Below are 24,846 nucleotides of genomic sequence, written 5' to 3'. Positions count from 1 at the left end.
GGGGGGTGCAACCTTCCTTCTCATGCCTACCACTTAGATCAGGGGCGGGACCCTACCCAATGTTGTTAGGACTCGCAGCTTGTGCTGATGGAAGTTGGGAGTAAAACAACGTATGAAGGGTTGCACATCTCTCTCACAAAGCTCCACACCAAGAGTTAAAGAGGCTGCAAACTCACAGCAGGATACGAGTAGGGTGTGGAGTCCATACAAAGTGGCTGAAACCTCCTTTTTTGGGGTCTGTTTAAACATGAACTTGCACACAAGCCTCCAAAAGAAAAGAAATAAGGGAGACCTTCAAAATGCTCCATTCCCTTGGAACCAGTTAAGAGTGCCGAGATTAGAACAAGGTCTAGAGCAGAGGTAGTGTTCAGCCAAGGTGGAGCCACCTCTGAACACGCAAAGGTCCACACTCATGAACCCGCCAGCCAAAGGAAGTCCAGCCATTGGAAAAGGGGACAATAAAGGCAATTTTTGGCAATGCCTAAAATTATTTTTAAAGGCTATCTCCAATGAGCAAAATAAAAAATAACCTACCATCAGAATTTAGTAATTGGCTGTGGAGAAGGGTGATCCTGTGGTTGAAAGAAGCAAAGGATTAACACCAAGGCAGGACACGGCAAGGTCTTTTGCCTAGTTTAGAGCTGGGACAGTTCCCAGTGAGCTCAAACCAGTTTTGCTCAGCCTAGCAAACCTTTGGCTCTCAGTTCTTCCACCAGCTGCTAGGAAAAGGAGCTCTCAAGCAACCCTCTGTAAAAATACAAGCCAAAATTAATTATCACCTGCACAAAACTTTGCACGGTGTAGGACTCAAGGCTGTACAGGACCCAGGCAGCACTCTACCAAATTGTTAAGAGCCCTGCCAAGTGTAGCAAAAAGCCCTGAGTGCTGCCTGGGTTGAATGAAGTAAAGCCCAGGTCTTTCTGAAGCAGCCCAGCAGACCTTGCAAGGGGAGCATACAGCCATGTTCTTGAACACCTCTCTGGTTTTTTGTTTTTTATTGCAAAGATCACCCAAAAGCTTTGCAGCAGCCCCCCTGACAGACAAACCCTCTTTGTATGTGGATGGAGGGTAGTTTTTTTTTGAGTTGGTGCCTGCAAAAACGTTCTGTGAACCTGTTTGCGAGGAACCTGCAGGAGGGAGCACTTGACAACATGTTGCCTCCAAGGGGATCATGAAATGGGATGCATCTGAACCAGCTTGAAGCTGAACTGATGGTCCTGCCTCTCTCCAAAAGCATAACACATTTAGTTTGGCAACAGTACTGGAAATGGGAGGGAGAGCACCCCATTTCCTCCCTAAACTACTAGCCCCTAGTTTCTCTGCGAAGGAGCCAAGCCACAGCTCAAGTAGGTTAGAGACAGGTTTTGATGATGTAGGCAGGACCCACAACTAAGATGACGGGGGGGGGGGAGAACACAGATGCCCCCTTACACTTTTGCAACCAGGAATAAAAACATTTAGGGAGGCCTCAGATAGGAAATGTGGAGCCCCTCAGGATGATATCAGACTGGATTCCCCAGACTGAAAACAGCAAGCTTTTAAAAATATAGATATAAAATAGAACAAAAGCAATGGGCGCAAAGGATAGGCCTGTGCAGGGGGAGGGAGAGCGAAAGAGAGGGCACATACTGTTGTGGTCCAGTGTTAAAAGTCATGGGATCACATTCCAAGGCTGGTTTTCCCTTCTTCAAAATGCAGGGGGAGGGGTCTTTAAGAGAGTCAGAAAATCTTCCTGGTGGTTTGTCCCGCACCCCCAAAAGTTGGAAAAAAATAATCCGCGGAAATGAATGGACTGCATTGCCTGAGGGCCGGGGGTGGGGCTGAATGGGGAGAGCTCTGGCCCTTCACCCTGCTCTCTCCAGTGTTTTCTGACCCCCTCTCTTTTTTCCAGAAATGGGGGAAAGAATACCCTCCAAAACCTCCTTAAGATGCAACAGGCTGAATGGAGAGGAGGCTGCCGAACTTGAAGTGCTGGATCACAGGGAACTTCTCCAGGCACTGGGAAGAAGACAAAGAGAACATTTGGCTGGGGCCTCTTTCAACACCCACCCACCCACCCCACAACGTGAGCTGGAGAGAGGTTTTGCTCCAGGCCCACCTCCCTCTGCTTTGACCTTACCTCTGCTTTGTACATGCGAATGAGGCCTTGGTTGACCTTCGCCCATGAAGGGACAGCGCTAATGTTCCACAGCTGGTTGGAGTGCTCAGCAAATGGGCCTGTCTTCATCTGGAAGACAAGACACAGACAAGCCATCACCACAAGGCACTGGCACACCCCGTTCCAGACCACCACTGGACAGGATGTCCCCAATGTCCTTAACCACACAGCTACTTGATTTGCACTCCTTATTTCACACTGGATGCCATCATCCAGGCCGATGAAATCTGCTCTGCAGAAATGCAAGGGCAGGGCAGCTCTGGTGCTTACACCATTCCCCTCTAGCCTGGCTCCAGTACTGGTATCTGCTGTTCCTCCTCCTGACATGTGCACAAAGGCATCCTCTTCCTTACCCCAGGCATCATGACCCTAGTCCTACTTCCTGCAATGAAGGGACCCAAACACTACACTATGATTCAATTATTCTATTCTCCTTATTTATCACCATCATTTATAGCCACCTAAATTTACTATGCAGAATGGAAGCAAAACCTGATGCTGACCTGTGATGGGGCCTTTTTGGTGTTGGCTCTCCCACTGCAAAATGCCTTCCCTAACAAGGTGCATCCTGTCTCCCTCTGCTTTCAAGAGGAATTTTTAAACATTCCTGTTTACCCAGGCGTTTGATGGCTGAAAAAGACTGCTCCTGACAATCCCAATATCATTGGATGGATTTTTTCTTTAATTCATAATTGCTTTTAGAATGTTTTAAGAACATCGCAAGAGCCCTGCTGACCCATCTAGTCCAGCATCTGTTCTCACAGTTGCCAACCAGATGCCTCTTCTGGGAAACCTGCAAGCAGGATCTGAGCACAAGAGCACTCTCCCCTCCTGTGCCTGCCAGCAACTAAGATTCAAAAGCATCGCTGCCACAGTCTCCTTATCCTCCTTTAGCAGTCCTTTCACTCTCTTGTCATCGAACCACCACCCTAGATGGTTTTCTGCTACTCATATATTTTATAAACATTGTTGCTGAACTTAATCTTTTTAACAACGTTTTAGTTTTAATTGAAATTGCTTTAGGAATGTTTCTAACTCTAAAATGGATTGCATTGTTTTGATCTGCTTTAGGATGCTTTTGCTTTGTTTTTAAATTGTGTGTCCGTTTAATGTTCTGGGCAACAATGGCAACAACAACAACAACAAACCGATTGTTGGTTTGACAGATGTTTTGCTTTGACTGTTAGTGGGGTTGTTGTTTTAATGGAAGAGTGAGGTATAAGTCATTAAAAAAATATACAGCAGTTTCTAGAGAACAAGATAACCCACAGATAAGGTTAGGGGAAAACAAGGGTGGGGGGGACTCAGTTTGGGACTGGAGTGGGAGTGGGGGTGGAAGAGAGAAATAGATTCTGGGCACACCCAGAAAATGCAACTTACTCTCAAGGGAAGGCAGGGGGAATGGAGGCAAACTTCTTGTGGGAAGCTTCAGTGACATCATCAACCACAAGGCCAAAAAAAGGAACTTGGGAAAATAAGGAACTTTTGACAATGCAGGGGTGTTTTGAAGAAAACCTCACTTCCTCCCCCTCCCCCTTCCAAAATCCAAAACTGCCAAAACAGTCATGGCTATCCCCTAAAAGCAGGAGGGGATGAGACTGCATTTCTGAACTTACTTCTCCAGTGCAGGAAGCCCAAACGGTATGTTGTTACAGGTAGGTTTGTACAAGTGAAAAAGTATCCCACAGTGTGTGTCTGTGTGTTCATCTGTCTATGCATATAGATATATACTAGCGGATCCTCTGCTCGCCAAGTCCTTGGCCATTCCCTCCACATTAACCCCTCAAATAATCGTAGAACTATAGAGGGCCCAAACGGGCATCTATGTCAACCCCCTGCAATGCAGGAATCACAGCTAAAGAATTCCTAAAGAAAAGCTTTTCTTTCTCATCCCATGCAAGCTCACTTTTGTGGCCTGAGTTGTTCCTTCCTGCAAATCCAGGATTGTGATGAGGCACTACAAACCTTCCAATGGGGGCTACAAGGCAATAGCCTTGCCGTTTTATGTATATAGGAAGACGTGGGTGGGTGAATGTTCATGAGCACACAGGGATGTTTGGGAGTAGAGGGAGAGAAAGAGCTCAGTCATATGTTTAGACTCTGGTGACCTCAGCACTGAAGCACTCTGGGTAAGAATGAAAAAGAAAGGAAGCCACAAAAAGAATATCCTCTGTCCTCCCCCAACAGCTGCAATGGATGTTAAGTTCCACTTCCTGTCAGTGTACATGAGCGCCAGAAAAAATAAGATAGGCCAAAATTTTCCCAGGAAACTTCCCCCTTGCATACAGAAGGACGGGCTGTGTGCGCCTAAGTTCTCAGAACAAAAATGTTGGCTAGAATTCCTCATGATAGCAGTCAAGAGCTCAACCCTCAGTGGGTTAAAATACAGCCGCACCTTGGTTTTCGAACAGCTTAGTTCTCAAACGTTTTGGCTCCCAAATGCCACAAACCCAAAAGTGACTGTTCCAGTTTGTGAACTATTTTTGGAAGCCGAATGTCTGACAGGGCTTCCACGGCCTCCCGATTGGCTGCAGGAACTTCCTGCAGCCAATCAGAAGCCACGCTTTGGTTTCCGAACATTTTGGAAGTCAAACTGACTTCCGGAACGGATTCTGTTCCAACTTCCAAGGTACGACTGTACTAAGTTTCCTTCTTTGAAGAGACAGCACAGTGCAGCGCCGTCCACAGGAAGCAAGACCACTAGGGCTCATCAAGCTCAGGGCCATTTTCACTGGCTGGCACAGGGTTTCAGACAAGGTGTCTCTCCTGGCCCTACCTGCAGGTGCCTGTGAGGATTAAATCTGGAACTTTCTGCATGCAAAGCAGGTCCTTTAATCACTGAGCTATGGCCATTCAGGGGCATTATGCCTTTTACTGCAGCCATGGCATTTTCCGAAGAGAGGAGGTGGGATGGGGAAAATCAAGGAAAGTAAAAGAGCATGCCTTTGCACTGGGGCAAACCTTTACTGTTGCAAGCTCCTAATCTTCAAGAACTTGGGAAATTACTGAAGTTGCAACAGTGGTTTCTCCTACTTTCCACAGCGCAGTTCACAGGTCATGGGCTTTGGGTTTAGGAAGTCCCTGAACTTAGGAAAAAAGAAGCTCAGTTGGTTAGAATGTGGTGCTGATAACACCAAGGTTATCAGCCTTGCATAAGGGACAGCTGCATATTCCTGACCCGCAGGAGGTTGGAATAGATGACCCTCCTATCCTATCCTATCCTACCCTATCCTATCCATACCAAGCCAGGATCACTGGTCTGTATAGCTCATTATTGCCTAAGCTGGGTCTCCAGGCAGGTGACCTGCCTAGCCCATCTTGGAAATGCTGGCAACTGAAATGTGATGACCACCAACTTGGTTGGCTTTAAAAGAGGATTGGACAAATTCATGGAGGAGGAGAGGGCTATCAATGGCTACTAGCCACAGTGGCTATGCTCTGCCTCCACAGATGGAGGCCGAAGTACTTCTAAATACCCAACTGCTGGAAACTGCAGGAGAGGAGAGCTCCTCTTGTGCTAGGGTCCTGTTCGTGGGCTTCACATTGGGTTTTTTTGGTAACAATCACCACCCTGTGTGTGTAGTGCAAAGAAAGCTGGTCCCCTCCTGACCACCAACATCCTGGCCCTCGAGGCTTTAAAATTTCAGACAGATTGCTGGTGGCATTCAAAGTGGGTATTGCCTCTTGAAAAAAATGAAGAAAAGCAGGTTGGCTTGCAAGGACCAGACTCTTGTGCGCCCCAAAGAACTAGAACACAAATAACACCCCACCCAGGCGGGCACAGCTTTTCCAAACCGACATCTGCTCTCACTGAAGCCCTTTTGCTATTGTTTGGAAGTAGGAAAAGGGGAGGGGGAATAGGGAGGAGGAAAAAACTAACACACATACACAAACACACACGCAGAGAACCCTGTGGCTCATTCTAGCCACAAAGGGAGAGAAGAAAAGTAGGCAAGCAGAGGGGGGGGGGGAGAGGGAGGGGGAGAGAGCGGGAGCGCCACAGACCCGCAGTGACCCCAGGGGAACGGAGTGAGTCAGGGCAGCCATATTGAGCAGGAAATTACTCACAGACGCTGCGTTCCTGCCTCTCCGTTCCCGAGAGAATAAGCCTTTTGTAAAAGGTTCCTCTGTCGGTTAAAAAAAAATGAGGAGGGAGGTATTGGCGGGGAGGGAGGGAAAGGGGGGCAAGCTCAACACAGCACCTTCCTGTCATTTGCTTCCTTACCAGCTGAAACCAGAGCCCAGCCTCCCTTGCCCTCCCCCCCAAAAAAACCTCCAAATTTGGGAGGCAGTGAAATAGGGAAAAGGGCTGCCCTGCCCTTCTCTGGGATTTTTTCAAAAGAACGCCAACTTGGGCAGAACTTGCAAATAGTCAATCCAACATTTGCTTTTCCTGCTCTTGGATCTGCTCCGTCGCCTTCACCCTCCCTCGTAACAGTAGAAGTCACAAGAATCCAACGATGATGAATGCTAGAAGGTTCAGGACAGACAAAAGAAAGGATTTCTTCACACAGCACAGAGTTTAACTGTGGAACTAGCTCCCACAGGCAATGATGGTTGCCAACTTAGATGGCTTTAAAAGATGACTGGACAAATTCATGGAGGAAGAGAGGGCTATTTGATGGCTATTAACCATGACAGCTATGCTCTACCCTCGTGGTTGGAGGCAGCAATGCTTCTGAATACCAGTTGCTGTGAATCACAGGAAGGGGAGAGTGCTCTTGGCCCTGGGTTCTCCTTTTGGGCTGCCACTAGTGGGCTTCTGGCTTGCCACTGTGAAAGCAGGATGCTGGACTAGGTGGGCCACTGGCCTGATCCAGCAGGCTCTTCTTATGTTCCCCGACCCCAGGGGAACGAGGGGTGTGATTTGAAAGGGGTGCTGTTCTAGCATTTGAAGATACCTAGAGGCAAGGGGGAAGTTTCAAAAAATAAAAATAAAAAATCCAACAACCAACCCAGCCTTCCCCAGTGCTCCCACCACCCCTACTGCCAGCCAGCATGGCCAATGGCCATGGATGATTGGAGTTACGAGTCCAGCAATACCCAGACAGCACCACCAGGATGTCTAGGTCCAAACTCATGGCAAGTAGCTGACATCAGAACAGTGCCCTGTTTAGGGAAACAAGAGACTGGGGTAATAGTCATATTTCCCCCCAAATGATTGCTTTGGTATGACAGCTGTAACTTGAGGGGGCTCAACCAATCAGCCAAGTGTGCTTATTGAGCAATGGAGTTTGGAAGGAGAAACTAGAGGGTTGTTTCCCCTCTATGGGTAGAACACGTAAATAAAATTCCTTCCATATTATTTTGTTGGTGTTGCAATGATCATGCTCATCCACTAGATGCCGATAGAGGGCTCTCAATGCTGGCAGACGCCAAAGATAGTACTCTGGTGGCATCTAGTGGCCTAGCGCAGGAACAGGCAAAAGGAAAATGCCCACCAAGGAGAAAGATAACCTTTGTTAAAATGATGTTTCTTTTGGGAGAGCACCCAAGCCCAGAACATTGTGAATGCTCTCCAAAGTAGCAAGGAGGAGAGGGAAGAGGGAGCACATTCCATTGCACCCCTAAGGGCAGGGTTTGCAAATATCAGGTGGGTCTTAAGCTCAAGGAAAGCCAGCATGATCCACAAAAAAGGGCAAGTTGGACTCAGGCCCAGCTGGAAAAGAGCCACCCTGCTCGGTGGCCCTAGGCAAGTCATGCAACATCATTTCTTTCCTTCCCTTCCCCAATGTTTGTTTTAAAAAATTAAACAGGAACAACCACCATCCGTACACAAGACGCTATGGAATGAGGACCATGAAGCCCTCTGCAAACTGCTAGGGCAAGGCTTTACACAGAAAGCTGCTCTATACTGAGTTGGGCCACTGGTCCACCTATAGCTGCTCTATACTGGGTTGAGCCACTGGTCCACCTAGCTCAGTACTGTCTACACTGGCTGGCAGAGGCTCTCCAGGGTTTCAGCAGGAAACAGCCCTACTCGGAGATGTCATTGGAGAATCAACCTGGGGCTTTCTATCTGCAAAGCAGGTAGAAGCTTTACCACTGAACCACGGCACTACCCACCCCAAAAAATTAAGTAAGATTCTAGTCCTTATGGTTCTGAATAAAGGACTGAATTAAGGAAGAACACTGAATCAGCCCATTAGCCCATCAAGCTCAGTACTGCCTGCACCAATTGACAGCAGCTCTCCAGGGTTCCAGGCAGGGGACATTCCCAGCTCTACCTGGAGATGCCACTGGGGATTCAGCCTGGAACCTTTTGCTCACAAAGCAGGTACTCTACCACTGAATTATGGCCCTTCCCCCATTTAAATTTGGCTATACACATTCTCTATACACATTTCTTCATAGGTGAGTCACTCCACACACACCCCTTGATCATTCTGGTTGCTGTTTTCTTAATCTTTTCCAACTCTACAACATCCGTTTGGAGGCTGAGGGCCAGAACTCTACACACTATTCCAAATGCTGTTGCACTGTAATTTGTACCATAACATTAGCATGTCAGCAGTTTCAATTCCTTTCAGACGCCTTAAAGAACTAGGTATCCACCGGGCGCCAGGAAGCATAAGGGATCAGGCCCAAAGACCCATCTAGTCCAGGATTCTGTTCTTACAGTGGCCAAGATGTCGAAGAAGCTCATGCTATTGGCAGGGGTACATTCCTATCCTTTGCTTCTACCTTCCTCTCTCTCTCTCAGCTTCCTGAGTTCTCTGTCTTTGGGGTTCTCTCTTTTGCTAATGTGCTTTGAGGTTGATGCTGTTGGAACTTTGCCCATAAGAATGTTGGAAAGGAGATCTCACAAAGCGCAGATAGGAGGGTTAGGAAGTGGAGGGAAGGAGCCCAGATATGATCTGGCATAGAATCATAAAACTGCACAGTTGGAAGGAATCCCCAGGGGTCATTGAGTGCAACCCCCTCCAATGCAGGAATCTACAAAAGCATGCATCTTTGAAAAATCTCATAAAATGATTCAGTAGCAAAGATTGGGGGTGGGACTCAGTCTCACCTCTGTAATGAATAGGATGCACTCAAGAAACATGAAGTCTTTATGGTTTTCATTCACCACTTTCTCATCCACAAAATGTCGAGGTTCCAGGTTTGGGTGATCTGAGAAGGAAGCATTATGTTTCAGGGCAGTTTCCATTTAGATGCCAAAGGCTTATAGGGACCACCCCATCCTCCCAGCTTAGTGTGACAAATTGGGGGTTAGAGAATTGTTCTAGGTACAAGCCCATCATCACTTCTTTCGCAACAGAAGCAGGGTCCTCTCTTAACCAGCAACAAAATGGGCACTTTTGATCACTCGTTAACAGGGAGCACGGGTAATATTTGAGGTTGGCAGTACTGTGAGCTTTGATCAGAGTTACAAATAGCAAAGGAAAGGGAGAAATTAGGCCCATCCCTCAACCCCTTTGCCACAATGGAACAAATTTCACAGAAGAGAAGATGTATCAACAGGCTAGCATTCTAAGGGTCCCTGGCAAAGGGCGAGGGGGGGAGCTGCTTCTCCCACCAGACAGTTTGAGGACCCCCATGCAAGGTAACAGAGAGATCATTTTGACCATTACTTCCCATGCAAGGCAATGGAGGAAATGTGGAAAAGGAGGGTGCAATTTGCCTTAGGGTGCCTGATTGAAAAATTATTTTTTCTTTTTCTTTTTTAATGGAATAAGCCCTGGTTGGGGAGCTGATGGAGTTGGCAGTGGGGAAGCTTTCCCTGGTTACCTATCAGTTGTGAGCTGCCCCATATGAAGGGAAGGAACTGGAAGTCATCCAAGCCCCAGACTCCTTGGCTCCCAGCTGGTTCCATTCTATAGGTCTTCTGCAGCTTCCGCATGACTTCCAAATACCTGGAGGAAGAGGGGGATTGTTAAATTCTATTAAATAAATGACTAGTCCACAGGGAAGCCTCTCTAAGGTGCTCTCATGAGGCCTTGCCTACAAAGCCTTTGAGCCTCTCACTGCCCTCTTGACCATAAGGTGGTGAGAGTGATTACTTATTCTTCTCTCCCCTCCCCCCATCCCTCTCATGCAAGACTGTAGCAGAGGCTTCGTCCTTTGCTGGGCTGAGCCATTATTAAAAACCCAGATACCACAGGGTCGATTTTTAGCCCTTTCTCTCTCTCTCTCTCTCTCTCTCTCTCTCTCGCTCTCTCTCTCTCTCTCTCTCTCTCACACACACACACACACACACACACACACACCAGCTTCACCTGTTGAACACTTTGAAGACAATGGCCAGCTGGTCATCCACCCGGAGAACTCCAATTTTGCAAAGGCAGCAGAGGAAGGCGGCAAACGCTGCTTCATGACCTGAGATGAAAGGACAGGAAGGGGAGCAATTTTCAGGACAAGGGACGAAAACACTCTGCACTTGCATGATGCTTTGGAGGGCTACATGTTAACATGGCTACCTTTATTTATTTATTGCCCACACTTCACCCTAAAGTCCAAGAGTGGATGACATTATTAAAACACAATATTAAAAAACAGTTTAAAACAATTTACAATCACAGAAATAAGGTGGGTCCTAAAAAAATACACCTCAAGTATCAAAAGACCAGGATAAAGTGGTGCGTCTTCAGCATTTGCTGTAAGCTGTGCAATGAAGATGCTAGGCATACCTCTGTAGGGAACGAGTGCTGCAGCTTAGGGACCACCACAGTGAAGCCCCTCCCTGACAGCCCCCTCTGCCGACCTCAGCACCTGAGAGGATCTGTAGTGAAGAAGGCAGCATTTCTCAACCATTTATGCAGAGAGACACCTATGAATGTGGGGCTACACCAAGTTTCACACACACTAAGGTGGGGGAGAGACAATTCTCTGCCTGAAGGAGCTTCCAATCTTAATCTGGAGAGCTGGGAAACACAGGATGAGTACAAGCATATAAGCAACATTGTTTAAGACGGGGAAGTGAGTGTTTTTGTCCTGGGAGGCCAAATCTTTATCTCACCCACCAGTCAATCATCTGGCACAATAATGATGGCAGGTTGTCCTGCCTAACCTGGTAAAGATGGCACTTGATGATGGGGAGGTGGAGAGAAGCTCCCCAAGCAAGACTGAACCCTGTGCATGTCAGCTAATGCACAGGAAAGCTCAGTCCTGCTTTCTCCAGCCCACCTGCCACACACATGATGTCAGGTATGGGGCAAGTGAGGCATGGATCTAGGTAAACAGCCTGCTAGGCCCTTTCAATCGCCAAGGGCAGAAATGCAGGAAGCAGGAAAGCATATACTGAAGCATATTTTGTCATGAATTAAGTGCTTAGGCATTTTTCCTTTCTATTCTGTAAAATATTTTAAGATGGCTCCCCCCTTTCTTCTTTTTATTAATATTATTATCTTCTCAAGAGTGACCTGTAATTTCATTGTTAAGAATAAAGGGATGTCACAAACTTGAGTCAAGCAGGTCAATTTTTTTGCTTTTTCTCTTGTATTTTTGTTTGTTTCTTCTTCTTCTTTTCTTTTTTTCATTGCTATTTGTGGTGCGGTTCTTCATTTTATTTACTTTCTTTTTTGCAACTTGTTTTTTTTAAAAAAATAAAATGCTATCTATAAGGTTTTGTTTCATTCATGCAAGCACTTTAAAAAAATTCTTTCTGTTGACAGAATTGAGGCTTATTCCCAATCTGGGAACTATGTGCATACTCTGTCTAACAGAACTGAATTTAATGGATCAGCTTAGTATTTGCAGGATTTCTGAACTTGTTGGAGTTTTTAGGAACTACATTATATATCCAAAAATAGAAAAAGTCAATAGAAAAATTATATAAAAATTCAATTCAATAAGTATATAAAAATTCAATCACTATTAATAATCAATTATTAAATATATATATTCAGAATTATATAACAATCAAAAGAAAATAGTGAATGAAGATACAGGGTTTTTTTAAAAAAAATACCATATCTAAATGATATACAGAAACAACTATTCATAAACCCAAAATCTGAAATAGAAATCAAGAAAACAATTTTATAGTTAGCTAGTGGTAAAACACTTAGATGGATTTCCTATTGAGCAATATAAAATATATGTAGATCTTTCAGCACCAAAACTTTGCCAATTATATGACGAGATATTTGATAGGGGAATTCTGTCAACGATGTTTAATCAAGCAAATATTGCTGTTATACCAAAACCAGACAAAGACCACACTCAATGCACTCATTACCACCCAATTTCATTAATTTAACATTTATATAAAGATTTTAACAACAATGTTGGCAATTAGAGCACAACAAGTGATATTGTTTATAAAAAGGAATGCATGGTTTATCCACCTACGATTTTTTGGAGATAAGTATTAAGGTAAAGGTAAAGGAACCCCTGACCATTAGGTCCAGTCGTGGCTGACTCTGGGGTTGCGGCGCTCATCTCGCTTTATTGGCCAAGGGAGCTGGCATACAGCTTCCGGGTCATGTGACCAGCATGACTAAGCCACTTCTGGAGAACCAGAGCAGCGCACGGAAATGCCGTTTACCTTCCCGCCGGAATGGAACGCCCTCCCATCAGATGTCAAAGAGATAAATAATTACCTGACATTCAGAAGACATCTTAAGGCAGCCCTGTTCAGGGAAGTTTTTAATATGTAACGCTGTACTGTTTTTAACACTGATTGGGAGCCGCCCAGAGTGGCTGGGGAAACTCAGCCAGATGGGCGGGGTATAAATAATAAATTATTATTATTATTATTATTGCACTTTGACGTGCTTTCGAACTGCTAGGTTGGCAGGAGCAGGGACTGAGCAACGGGAGCTCACCCCGTCATGGGGATTCGAACTGCCGACCTTCTGATTGGCAAGTCCTAGGCTCTGTGGTTTAACCCACAGCGCCATCCGCATCCCTTGGAGGTAAGTATTAGGATGTATAAATTCTATTTGGAGGAGGGGGTGGAAATTAAAATTGTCAGATTAAAATATTATTCTACACCACATACCAATGATATGGGGTTTGACAACTGGTCAGCGTGGATGGACTCTATGCGCCCTTACTTCTGCCAAAAGACACTGGAAAGCTAATACTATGGCCCCCTTTGATCAATGGATAGAAGATATGACAACTCTTGAAATATATGAATGGACTACTTTTAAGATACAGATTGTGTGTGGATAAATATAATGATATTTGGAATGCATTTATAAAAATTATAATGACTTGTTAATAATTGTATACTCATTGGAATAATAACATTATTTATATACTTATGTACCGTATTGTATTACAGTTTCAAGCACCTTTTTGTTTTTGTTTCATTTCTTTCACCTTTTTTGTCCACTGAAAATTTTCAATAAAATTCAATAAAAAAGAGGAGGAAAGAAATCAACAACCTTTATAACTATCAACCTCAAAAGGAAAAACAGCAGGCTTGCCATACAAAGTGAGAACCGCCATTGAACAATCTTCACTTTTAACAGCAATACAATAGCACCACCTCGTGACCAACAGCAGTTTTGCAACCGACTAGACAACAGACCTGCCTGGAGGTGGGGTTTTTTAAACATTTATTAACTGGCACACCAAATCTGCTTGCCCTGCTCGTGGGCATTTTGAAGATCAGCAGTCATTTTAATGTTCGTTGCTTTTATTACACATTAGCAGTCAAGCAAATCTAAGAAAGCCTCCTCCTGCAGAAGAAGGTGCTATTTTGAAAGCAAAACAGATTTTGTAACACCACGTCTGAGCAGAAAGAGCCCAAAGAGCCCATTGCTGCTCCCTCTCCAATCTCTGAGTCTTGCTGGGAATAGAGAGAAATCCCTTTAGGAGCAGGATGCTATAAAAGATGGGTGCTGACCACCCCACAACAGTAATCAGCCCTGATGGCTAGATGGGTGTCTCTATAATCAGAGGCATTTTGCTGCTCAATACTGGTTGCCAGGGAACAGCCTGTCCACCTTGCAGGTTTCCCAGAGGCATCAGCAGAGCAGCTTCCAGGACATCCAGCAGGCCACCTGGGATGGTCCAGGCCCCTTTACTGAAGCAGGGAGGGTGGGGAAAAGCTTCCAGGTCAGTCTGCTCATCCCCTGACAGATACCTGTCCCATAGTCAATACGAGTAGAGTTGCCCACTGACTCCTTCAGGTACACTGCCACTTCGGAGATGGCGTCTGACAGCTCACTCGGAACCACAGTAGCCACCAGGTTCTCAGCCCCCTAAAGGAACAAACAGCCAGGGTGTTAGGTTGGTCAGGTGCTATTCCCACACTCAAACTTTGAGAAGCGTCAGATCACTGCCCTTCTCTCTCCCCACCCCCTTTTTCTTACAGCTTTCAGCTCCTCCTTTAATGTAATTAGGGAGATTTCACCACTAGGAGGGGTTAATCAAAAAGGGGGAGAAGTTTATGAGTTAAAAAATCTGCTAGTCTCTTTTCTTTTCCTTTTTTAAAGGCGCCAAAATATTTTTTATTGTGTTTGCTGAAAAGAGGCTGCTATCCCTTGATAATAATTCACCATGCATCTCAGAGCCAATTTGCAAGACATTTTAGTGTGGTAGTGCCCACATTTTGGAGCTCCCTGCCTATTGACACCAGGTAAGCACCTTCACTGAATGCTTTTGGCACCTGCAAAAAACATTTGTGCTTAGACAAGCCTAACCTAGACATGTATAACACAAGTGTGTGTTCGGATTGGTTTCAAGCTTATTGCTGCTTTTATTTTTTTAATGTTTTAAGAGTTGTTTTTACTGATAATTTTATTGTTTTATTCTTGTTGTAAACAGCTTTGGGGGTTTAAACAAAATTAAGTGGTGTACAGTGATACCTCGGGTTAAGGACTTAATTCGTTCCGGAGGTCCGTTCTTAACCTGAAACTGTTCTTAACCTGAAGCACCACTTTAGCTAATGGGGCCTCCTGCTGCCGCTGCGCTGCCGGAGCACGATTTCTGTTCTCATCCTGAAGCAAAGTTCTTAACCCGAGGTACTATTTTGGGGTTAGCAGAGTCTGTAACCTAAAGCGTATGTAACCTGAAGCATATGTAACCCGAGGTACCACTGTATAAATTATATGACACAAAAAGTAAAAAACAGAGCCAACGTGGTACAGCTCTTGTTAGGAAGTACCAAATCAGACTACCAGGTGGTGGTGAAGAAGAGAACAGGCATATCTAGGTGCTTTTATGTACACAGGAAAATAAGCAAGTCAAACTATGCCAAAGGTAGAACCCTTTCCCCTTCAATGCAAGAGCAAAATAAAAAGATTTCCTTTGGCCGTGAACAAAATCCAGATCAAGCAAAGCCATAGTACCACTCTATTCTGCCTTGGTTAGATCACACCTGGAATACTGTGTCCAGTTCTGGGCACCACAGTTTAAAAAGATTGTTGACAAGCAGGAACGTGTGCAGAGGAAACCAAGCAAAAGCAAATGGCTTTAAGGCAATACCTGAATCATAGGACACACTACAATGATATGACACTCCACAATCCAACTCTACAATTCTATGAAAATGAAGCTAGAAGAGAATTGGGCAACTCCATTCACTACCACAGAAACAGACACAGACACACACTTACTGCTTTACCTGGTCCAGTTTGGTGTACCACGTCCGAAAAGCCTTGTTCCCAAAGCGAGATGGCTGGTCCACTGGTGGGGTCTCGTCAATCCACCTGTCAAGCGTGTTCAGGAGATCAATCAGCTTTTCAATTGGCTGACAAGAGAAGGGAGAGGAGTCTACTTAGGCAGAAGGCAGACACAAACACATCACACATCCTGCTCACCAGAGACCAAATGTTTCAAAACATCAGCACACATCCCAAGCTGATCATTGGCAGAACTTACTATTTCTTATTTATTTATTTCATCTATTGCATTTACAGTGGTATCTCAGTTTTCAAACGTTTCAAAAGTTGGACGTTTTGGTTTTCGGATGCTGTAAACCCAGAAGTAAATGCTTCAGTTTTCGAACACATCTTGGAAGTTGAACATGCCATGTGGCTTCCGCTGAGTGCAAGATGCGGAGGCTTAGCTGTCAGCTATTGAGTTTTCGGTTTTCAAACGTTTCGGAACTTGAACCATCTTCCGGAACGGATCACATTCGAAAACCAAGGTACCACTGTATATCCCACCTTTTTTTCCATCAAGAAGTTCAAGGTGGCACACATGGTTCCCTCCTTCCTCAATTAATCCTCACAACACCCCTGTGAGGTAGGTTAGGCTGAGAAAGGCAGTGACTGGCTCAAGGTCACAGCCAGTGAGCTTCAAGGCCAGGTGGGAGTATTTGAACCCTGGTCTCTCCCAGGTCTATATAACTCCAACAACTACACCATTATTATTATTATTTATTAATAAAAAAGGACAACTAATGAGGCAACCCTTTCCCTCATACATCCCACAAAGATTAGCACTAATGAAACTCAGAAGAGCGTACAGAATGGAGTTCCAAGAAGTGGGGTGGGCTAGCTAGTGCTGTGAATAGGAACCAACTCTTTTCAGGAAGAGAAGATGCCCTGCAGATCCTCTTGTATATACTTTTTAAACATGTTCATTTGGGATGTGGGGGATTTTCTGTTCCTGAATGATGGGGGGTAGGGGCTTGCAATGCTGCCGCTCCAAAGGGCAGCACATACTCCAGGAAGGAATTCCTCCTTTAAGAGTAGACAAAGGACAAAAACAGCAGGAGCAACTCCTCTGACTTTGCCAGAGGCCTCGTGCGTGAGAAATCCTCTAGTCTCCCAAGTCTGAATTCAATCCTTTGCTGTGTCAGAAGGCCGTGGGGAAGTGCCAAGTCCAGCAGCTTTTCTAGCCCTTGAAGCATTGCAGGAGCAGCAGGAGGAGAGAGTAATGGGGGAAATTGACAGCATCATGCTATCTCCAAGCCAAGAGCCATCATTTGTTCTGCCTGAACTAGACGGACAAGTGGTCCAACTCAGGTTAAAACATCTTCCTGTGTTTGTTTAATCCAGCCTTTTATTCAGAACTATGAGGACTAGAGTCTCTATTTTTAGGGAAGGAGGCACATCTAAGTCTTAAAGCTCATGCCTTGCATGCAAAAGGTCCCAGGTTCATTCCTCAATCTCCAGGTAGGACTAGGAGAAACTCCTGCCTGAAACCCTGGAGAGCCACTGCCAGCCAGTGTTGACAGTACTGATACAGACAACCATCGCTCTGACTCAGTACAAGGCTGATTCCAGCAGCACAATTTCTTTTTTGCATGCAGAAGGTTGCAGGTTCAATCCTTGTCGCTATCTCCAGGTACGGCTGGGAATGTCCCCCTGCCTGCAACCCCTGGAAAGCTGCTGCCAACCAGCGTAGATAACACTGAACTATTTGGACCAATGGTCTTACTCGGTATAAGAAAGCTTTAACCGAGGCCATTATTCAGAACCATGAGGACTAAAATTTTGCTTTATTTCTCAGGGGAAGGGGCCATTGCTCAGCAGCAGAACATCTGCTTTGCACACAAAATCCTCACTGGCATCTCCAGGTAGGGCTGGGAATATCCCCTCCCTGAAATCTTGGGGAAGCCTCTTCCAGGCAGTGTAGACAGTTCTGAGCTAGATGCACCAAATGCTTGGAGACTTTTTGGCCTTGGGAAACAATATATAAATGAAGCAACCCCAAAATCAAACTCAGAACTAAAAAATAGAATTGGATAAAATACAAATTCAGCAACAGCAGCCAAAAAATAAATAAAAATTAGCCCATTCAAAAGCTTGGTGGAAAAGAGCTAGCCTGGACTGGAAAAGAGAAGAGCATGGAGCCCTCACACTTTGGCTTACCTCAGAGACTTTGTATTCACAGGTCAGCTTCTTGCCCTTGATGCTTTCATTCAGCTTGAGAATGAAGCCTGTGTAGTCTGCATAAGCCTATTTTAATAATAATAATAATAATAATAGTAGTAGTAATAATAATAATATCAGAGAGAGGGAAAGCAAGAATGGAGCATTAGCCAGACAACATTCCATGAAAAATCCAGCAATGTTGCTTATCCCGCCCTGGGGAGAGAGAGATCCATGGGGAATAGGCCTGCCAGGGAGAAGGCACGTTTCTTAAGACTGATTGCCCACTTTTCCACCAGTGCAGTCAAGATGGCCAGCAGAATCAGCACTGAGTAAATGAGGTACAAGCATTTGGCATGAAACAACTGCAAATTTTAAGAGTCATCACATTGAATTAGCTGTAATGGCTAATTGTTAGAAGCAGGGTGCCTGTGAATGCCAGTTGCTGGGAATCACAAGTGGGGAAAGTTGCTGTTGTGTTGAGGTCCTGCTTTCAGATGTCCCATAATGGGCATCTGGTCAGCCACTATGGGAACAGGCTGCTGGAATGGATGGGCCACTGACCTGATCCAAAAGAGCCCTGCTTAGGTTCTTACATTAAACCTCCATTGTCAGAGGCAGTGTCCCCCTGAATCAGCCTTTGTCAACTTTCCCAGGTGTTGTTGGACTAAATTCCCATCATCCCTAGTGAGAAAAGCCAGCAGTCAGGGATGATCATGGGTGCCTTTTGGCCTGATCCAATAACCAAGCTCTTCTTAAGTTCTTATAACAGGAGCTTTAACAAATCTTTGGAGTATAAGGCTATCAATGGCCATTGTGTTCTTCCTTCACTGCCAAGATGCCTCTGAATACCAGGGAGAGTGTTGCTGTTGCACTTGGGTCCTGTTTGTGGGCTTCCCAAAAGCATCTGACTGGCCACTGTGAGAACTGTGGTTTTTAAATTATATTTTTATTATATTTTGTACATCGCCTTGGGACATACATAGGAGGCGATTAATAAGCAATAACAACATCTAATGGATGCAAGACTAAATGGGTCTTTGGCTTGATCCATCAGGACCCTTCTTTATGTTCTTATGGAATACAAAATTGATAGGAATGTGACAGAGATTGATTGGGTCAGGCTGCTGTCAGTTAAAAGTATTCCACTGCCACAATACTGAAGGATGTTGGAAAATGAGATTTTGCCACTCTTCTCCAACCTCCCAGCAACTCTGTGCTGACAGACAGCAGTCTTCTGCAGCAGCAAAGAATTGAAAGTAGAAAGCTGGCTTTTTTAGGTCCCTGCCACAGACTAAGTGGGACCATTCTCCCAGACAAGTTAGCTTTCTATGTGCAGAGAAAGCATGGAGTGTCATTTAACCTGGAGGGGGGTGGATCTGTGGCCCTCTGAATTTTGTTGGATTCCAAATCCTATCAGCCCCAGGAAGGATGGCCAACTGTCCAAGGACGATGGGAATTGCAGTTCAGCAACATGCAGAGGACCAGAGGTTCCCCTCCCCTGATTTAACATGGGAGACCCCTCTCAACTTCAGTCTCAGGTGGTACAGCCGAGATACCAAAGTGACCCCTCAGCAGGAACTATTTCCTGCTCAACCCACATGCCAATGGTACCTCCCCAGAAATATACCAAACATTCTGTACCTGTGAGCGTTTCCACTTCCCCATGTCGGGAACCATGTTGATTTCCTTCTTGGGGATCATGAAATTTCGGTGGGGAGGAGGCAGTGCTGCCTCCTCGGGGGATTCTGGAAGGAGAAAGAATTCAAACCATTTGGACTGTGAAGATGTTGCTATGTTCTCAACTGTGAGTTCCTTTCTAAAGAATATATTTTCAGGCCATTATTAAAATCCACTTATCTATCGTATTGACTCCCTATGTGGAGCATGATTAAAATCCAATATTCAGGACAGATAAAGGAGAGTACTTCACTCAGTAGTGTTCAGCTGTGAAACTCACCCCCACAGTAGAGGCAAAGATGACCTTACCAACTTGGATGACCTTATAGCATCACAGAAACAGAGAATTGAAAGGGATCCCCCAAAGGTCATCTAATCCAATCCCCTGCAATTCAGGAATCACAGCTAAAGAATCCCTGACATGTGGCGAGCAAACCGGTTTTAAAATCTCCAGTAAAGGAGAGTCCATCAGCTTCCAAGGAAATCTGTTCCACTGTTCCCTGATAGTCATTTTCAAATATCTGAAGGGCTGGCACTTGGAAGACAGAGCAAGTTTGTTTTCTGCTGCTCCAGAGAGCAGGATCCAAACCAGTGGATTCAAATTGCAAGAAATGAGTCTCCTTAATTGGAGGTTGGAAGGCCATCTGTCAGGGATTCTTTAGCTGTGATTCCTGCTTCGCAGAGGCCCATGGGGTCCCTTTCAACTCCGCAGTTCCATGATTCTATAAATTAGCACATGCAAGTAAAATTTAACGCAACCGCTCTCAGGAGAGGGGCCTAAATGCAAACAGGACGCCCTTGCTTTTCAGATAGCTGTCTCCACAAATCACTTTGGCCTTAAAAGTGGAGCAAACTTGCAGCCCAGAGAGAAACCCCTGGCACGGATGGCTTTCAAAGGAGGTTTAGAGCTTGCAAAGCACTCTAAAGTCCCTGGAGGCCTTTGGATGAGTGCCAGGAAGGGGGTGGGGGGGGTGGGGAGAATGCAGATTATCAAGCTGCAAAGTCAGCAGGAACTCAGCCTCCTCCCCACCACCAGCAGACTAGGTAGATGGTTTGGTTCATTTTTCCTCATTAGCCAGGAAGCAGGTAAGCACTCCCCTCACCCAGCGCCTTGTCAAAAGTGCCCTGATCCCCTCCCGCTCCTGCACAGAGGGAGGCTCCCTTTCTAAAGTTGAGGGCTCTCAAGGATGAATGGCTCTGCTCTACATTCCTGTTCCAGCAAAACAAGGTGAATGTAGTCACATTGCTGCAAGGGAGCCAAGAATCGTGGAAAGGAGAAGTGGAACAGAAAAGCAGGGGGGGAGGGGGGAGGCAAGATGTGCAGGGAACAGAGAGAGGATTTCGGTCCCCAACCACAAAGGCGACAGCCAATGTCTTAAGTTTTCTCCCAGTAAGGTTGCAGAGTGTCAAAGCATCAAAGCCATTCAGTCTGTATCTTTCATTGCCCAAAATAATCGCATCCGGCGCGTGGATCTTATCTTATACCACCAGACACATTCTTGCCTTCTCTGCGTTTTAGCCACATGAGAGCCCTCTGTGGTCTAAGGGAGAGATATGCTGGCCCAAGGTCACCTGATGACCTTACTGGCTATAGGGCGGGACCTGGTCCTGATACTCTAAACCCAACATTGCTAAATGAAAATCTGCAGTTGGTTACCAGTGGAGTATCGTTGCCCATATTGACATCCCACTTTCTTCCAATAAACTTTACAACAACCCTGAAGTTTAGGGGGGGAAACTAGGGAACCCTTTTCAACTTGAGGACTGCATTCCCGTCTGGACAACCTCCCAGGGTCTGCCTGCCAGTGGTGGGTGGAGCCACAGGCCAAAGTGGGTAGGGCAACAAATGTAAATTCTACTGTCATATAAGTGATTAGTTTCTGCACATGTATCTCTCTCTTCCATCCATTCAAGCAAGGCAAGCAAGGGCCATTATCAGAGTTCAAGGGACCCATCCCAGCCAGGCAGAAGCACTCAATGAAATTATACAAGGCATGAAGAAAGTGGATAGAGAAAAGTTTTTCTCATTCTCTTACAGCACTAGACTGCATGGACACCCCATGAAGCTGAATACTGGAAGATTCAGGACAGATAAATGGAAGCATTTCTAAATGCAGCACATTGCTAATCTATGGAACTCTCTCCCACAAGAGCCAATGATGACAACCAACTTGGGTGGCTTTAAAAAAAGATTGGACACATTCATGGTGGAGAAGGCTATCAATGGCTAGTTCTGCCTCCACATTTGGCAAGACATGCTTGGAGACGGTAATGCTTCAGAGTGCTATTTGAAAGAAACCACAGGAAGGGTTTCTAACTATGTGCTGTGTGAAGGACTTTTTAAATTCTGTCCTAAATCTTCCAACATTTAGCTGCACTGTATGCCCATGAGTTCTAAGGTTCAGAGAAGGGGAGAAAACTTTTCTCTCTTCACTTTCTCCATGCCGTTCCTCATTTTATAAACTTCTGTCAAGTTGCTTCTTCCTCACCTTTTCCCTAAAAGTCCCAAACGTTGCAACCTTTCCTCACCCCCTGGATAATTTCACTGACCCTTTTCTGAATCTTTTCCAGCTCCACAATTTCATTTCTTTAGGTGAAGTGAGCAGAACTGTGCATAGTATCCCAAATGTGGCGATGCATTACATTTACATAATGGCATCATGATCTTGGCAGTTTTATTTTCAGCACCTTTTCTAACAATCCTGAGCATGGAATTTACCCTTCGCCCCACCTCACCCCCCAGCTATTCACAGATGCCCCACCCCTGGGTCCACATCACCACTGAGCTCCTCGCTACATCTTTGAGATCTCTTTCCTGGACAAACCTCATTACGCAGCATGTGTGACATTAGGGTTTATTTACGGCATTTTGCCCCGCCATGCAACACTACGTATACTGTATCTGCACTTGCCATTTTAATGCCCATTCTCTCGCTTTGGGGACATACCCTGGAAGCAGTGGGGTTAGGAGAGCTCATGGCTTGGTTCCAGTTATGGGGTGCCAACACCCACTTATCATGGATAGAATGTAGCAGCAGCAGCTCAGGCTCACCCTGAGAACAACAACAACAACAATTCGGCTTACCCTGAGTAGCCCCAATATTTTGCCACCTGAGTCAGACCCCAAAATGGCACCAGGGAAGGGGCAAGTGAAGAAACAAGGGGGGAGAGAGAAAGATCGACATGGGGATCTGCTGCTCTGGTGCATCCTGTCGCCTCACCTTGCCTCATGGGTGAACCGGTTCTGAGTAGCCCCACAGCAACCCTACTCGCGAGCAAGTCCCCGTGACACGGAAAGGAGTTACAACAACCCTGAAAGGTAGGCCACTCTCCAAGGTGGGGCTGAGGCTGGGTGGCTCTCTTCCTTACCTGGCTGCCATTCGCTTTCTGCCATCTTCCTCGAGCCGCTGCCGCCGCCTTTCACCTCTCACCACCTGACACTGGAAAATAACCGCCGCTTCGCCATATCGGATACGGGCACCGGGGCCGTCGCTGTGAGGAGGGCTGGGCAGGGGCGGGGGCGGGCGGAGTGAACCTGACGCTGCCATCTTGATAAAGGGCACCGCGACCTACACAGGGTTGGATTACAAGTTCCCCAAGCATTTGTATACCGTTTGATTGTTCAAAAAAGAACGCAACCTCAAAGCGGTTTATTAAAAGAATAAAACAATGAAATTTCCAGTAAAAACAACAGTTAAGAGTAACCATTTAGAATTTATAAAAAATTTCATTTTTTTTAAAAGACAGACATACTATCGTGTCCCTCTACATGTGTCTCTCTGCATTTATATCTCTACATCGAACACTTCTCTGCCCTACTTCCGCGCCCTTGTGCATCCATCTTGAGGAAGGGCGGTTTAGCTTCTTCCCGCCCCTGGAATCTAGATAAATTAAAATGGTATAGAACATACTTCTGGTTTGACAATAAGCTGAGATTTCCCCCCCGCCCCCTCCCCGACTCTAACTTCCAAGGCAACATATAGAAGGTCTTGTATCATAGAGATAATACTATTCAGAACGATGCTACTGAGCCCATAAAGGATCATGATCTAGACTGGCTTTCCATTTTGGCCGGAAGTTCAGATAGTGTGTCATTCTGCATTCTCTCTCTCTCTGAGGTCTCCTACAGAGGGAGCGTTAAGGTAAGCATAGACTTATGAAAATTAGATATAGCAGCTCATTCTCTGTAGAGATAACTTCTGGGTTCGCTTTGAATGCCGCTTCTGAGTTCTCAGGTGGATTTTCAAGTGGGAAAATGTGGCATAGCTATTTATTCATACCATCTTTTCTCTGAGGAACTTGTAGCTATGCAGCTTAGTTGTCTCTGCTTTCATTTTATTATCACAGCCCCCCCCTAAGGTAGGCTAAACTGAAAGCCAGTGGCTGGACCAAGATCACCTCAGGAGCTTCACAGTCAGCTGAGATTTCAAACCTGGGTCACCTCAACCCTCTAACCACTACACCACATAAAAGCCATGCTGCATCATACCCAAAGGATCCCATCTAGTCCAACATCCTAGGGACCAATCAAATGCCTCTTTGGAATCTGTGAGCTGGATTTGAGTGCTATAGCAAGTTTTGCCACTTGTGATTCCTGGAAAAAGATGATAAAGGTAGCAAACAAAATTTAAGAACTTATGGTGGGCAACTGGCCTGATCCAGCAGCTAACTGGTACTGTTGGATTCAAGGACAACAGTATAAGAGGAGAAAGCCAGAAATTGTTGTAACTCCCAAGTCCCCTCAGACTCTCTTCGCATGGCCAGCAGGGGATGATGGGAATTGTAACTCAACTACTTCTGGAGGGTACCTCATTGGTCACCTCAAATAATTTCACATCCTCAACTCCTGCAGTACAAAACCAGTGCCCTGCTGCTTATCTCTCTGACCCTCCCCCCCCAGGAAAACTACCTTGCCTGCTAAAACACCCATGCAAAACACCTCCTCGTTACTCATGATTCACATCTGTGGGTAGCCACTGTGAAAACATGATGCTGGACTAGATCCAGCAGGCCTCTTCTATCAGGTTTTATTCAACTAAGTTCTACACCGAGTAAACCCTTTGAAATTAATGCACCTGAGTAAGCTACATTCATTCATTTCAATCTGAGTAGGACTAGCACTGGGGACAGCTCCTTGTTTTTACAGTTTGTTGAAATGGTATTAATAGTTTGTAGAATTTTTAGTTTGTTGCACATTGGTTTGATGGCCTCAGACCGTGAAGTGATTTGTAAAATGATGATGATGATAGCGATGTGGCAGTTCAGGGGCACTTTCTGGTAAATACCTGT

The 24,846-nt window shown here is 45.5% G+C and overlaps 1 protein-coding gene across 3 annotated transcripts; it reads right to left on the bottom strand.

Annotated features, from left to right (window-relative positions):
• Positions 1-980: 980 nt before the first annotated feature.
• On the bottom strand, positions 981-23,066 carry PTPA (protein phosphatase 2 phosphatase activator). 3 transcript variants are annotated; one of them, XM_053374786.1, is made up of 10 exons: positions 22,927-23,064; positions 19,522-19,625; positions 17,878-17,964; positions 15,681-15,806; positions 14,199-14,316; positions 10,378-10,477; positions 9,890-10,014; positions 9,171-9,271; positions 2,120-2,227; positions 981-1,998 (listed from the first exon to the last, which is right to left on the bottom strand). In XM_053374786.1, the coding sequence occupies exons 1-10, from the start codon at positions 22,949-22,951 to the stop codon at positions 1,924-1,926; spliced, it is 969 nt and encodes a 322-aa protein (XP_053230761.1). In that variant the 5' UTR covers positions 22,952-23,064; the 3' UTR covers positions 981-1,923. The 3 variants fall into 3 exon arrangements, with proteins under 3 accessions (XP_053230761.1, XP_053230762.1, XP_053230763.1); XM_053374787.1 differs by lacking the exon at positions 22,927-23,064 and adding an exon at positions 22,779-22,883; XM_053374788.1 differs by lacking the exon at positions 17,878-17,964 and having other exon boundaries at positions 22,927-23,066.
• Between the last annotated feature and the right edge of the window lie 1,780 nt (positions 23,067-24,846).

The sequence above is a fragment of the Podarcis raffonei genome, chromosome Z (assembly GCF_027172205.1).
Source record: "Podarcis raffonei isolate rPodRaf1 chromosome Z, rPodRaf1.pri, whole genome shotgun sequence".
NCBI lineage: Eukaryota > Metazoa > Chordata > Lepidosauria > Squamata > Lacertidae > Podarcis > Podarcis raffonei.
This window is presented reverse-complemented; position numbering and strand designations above follow the sequence as displayed.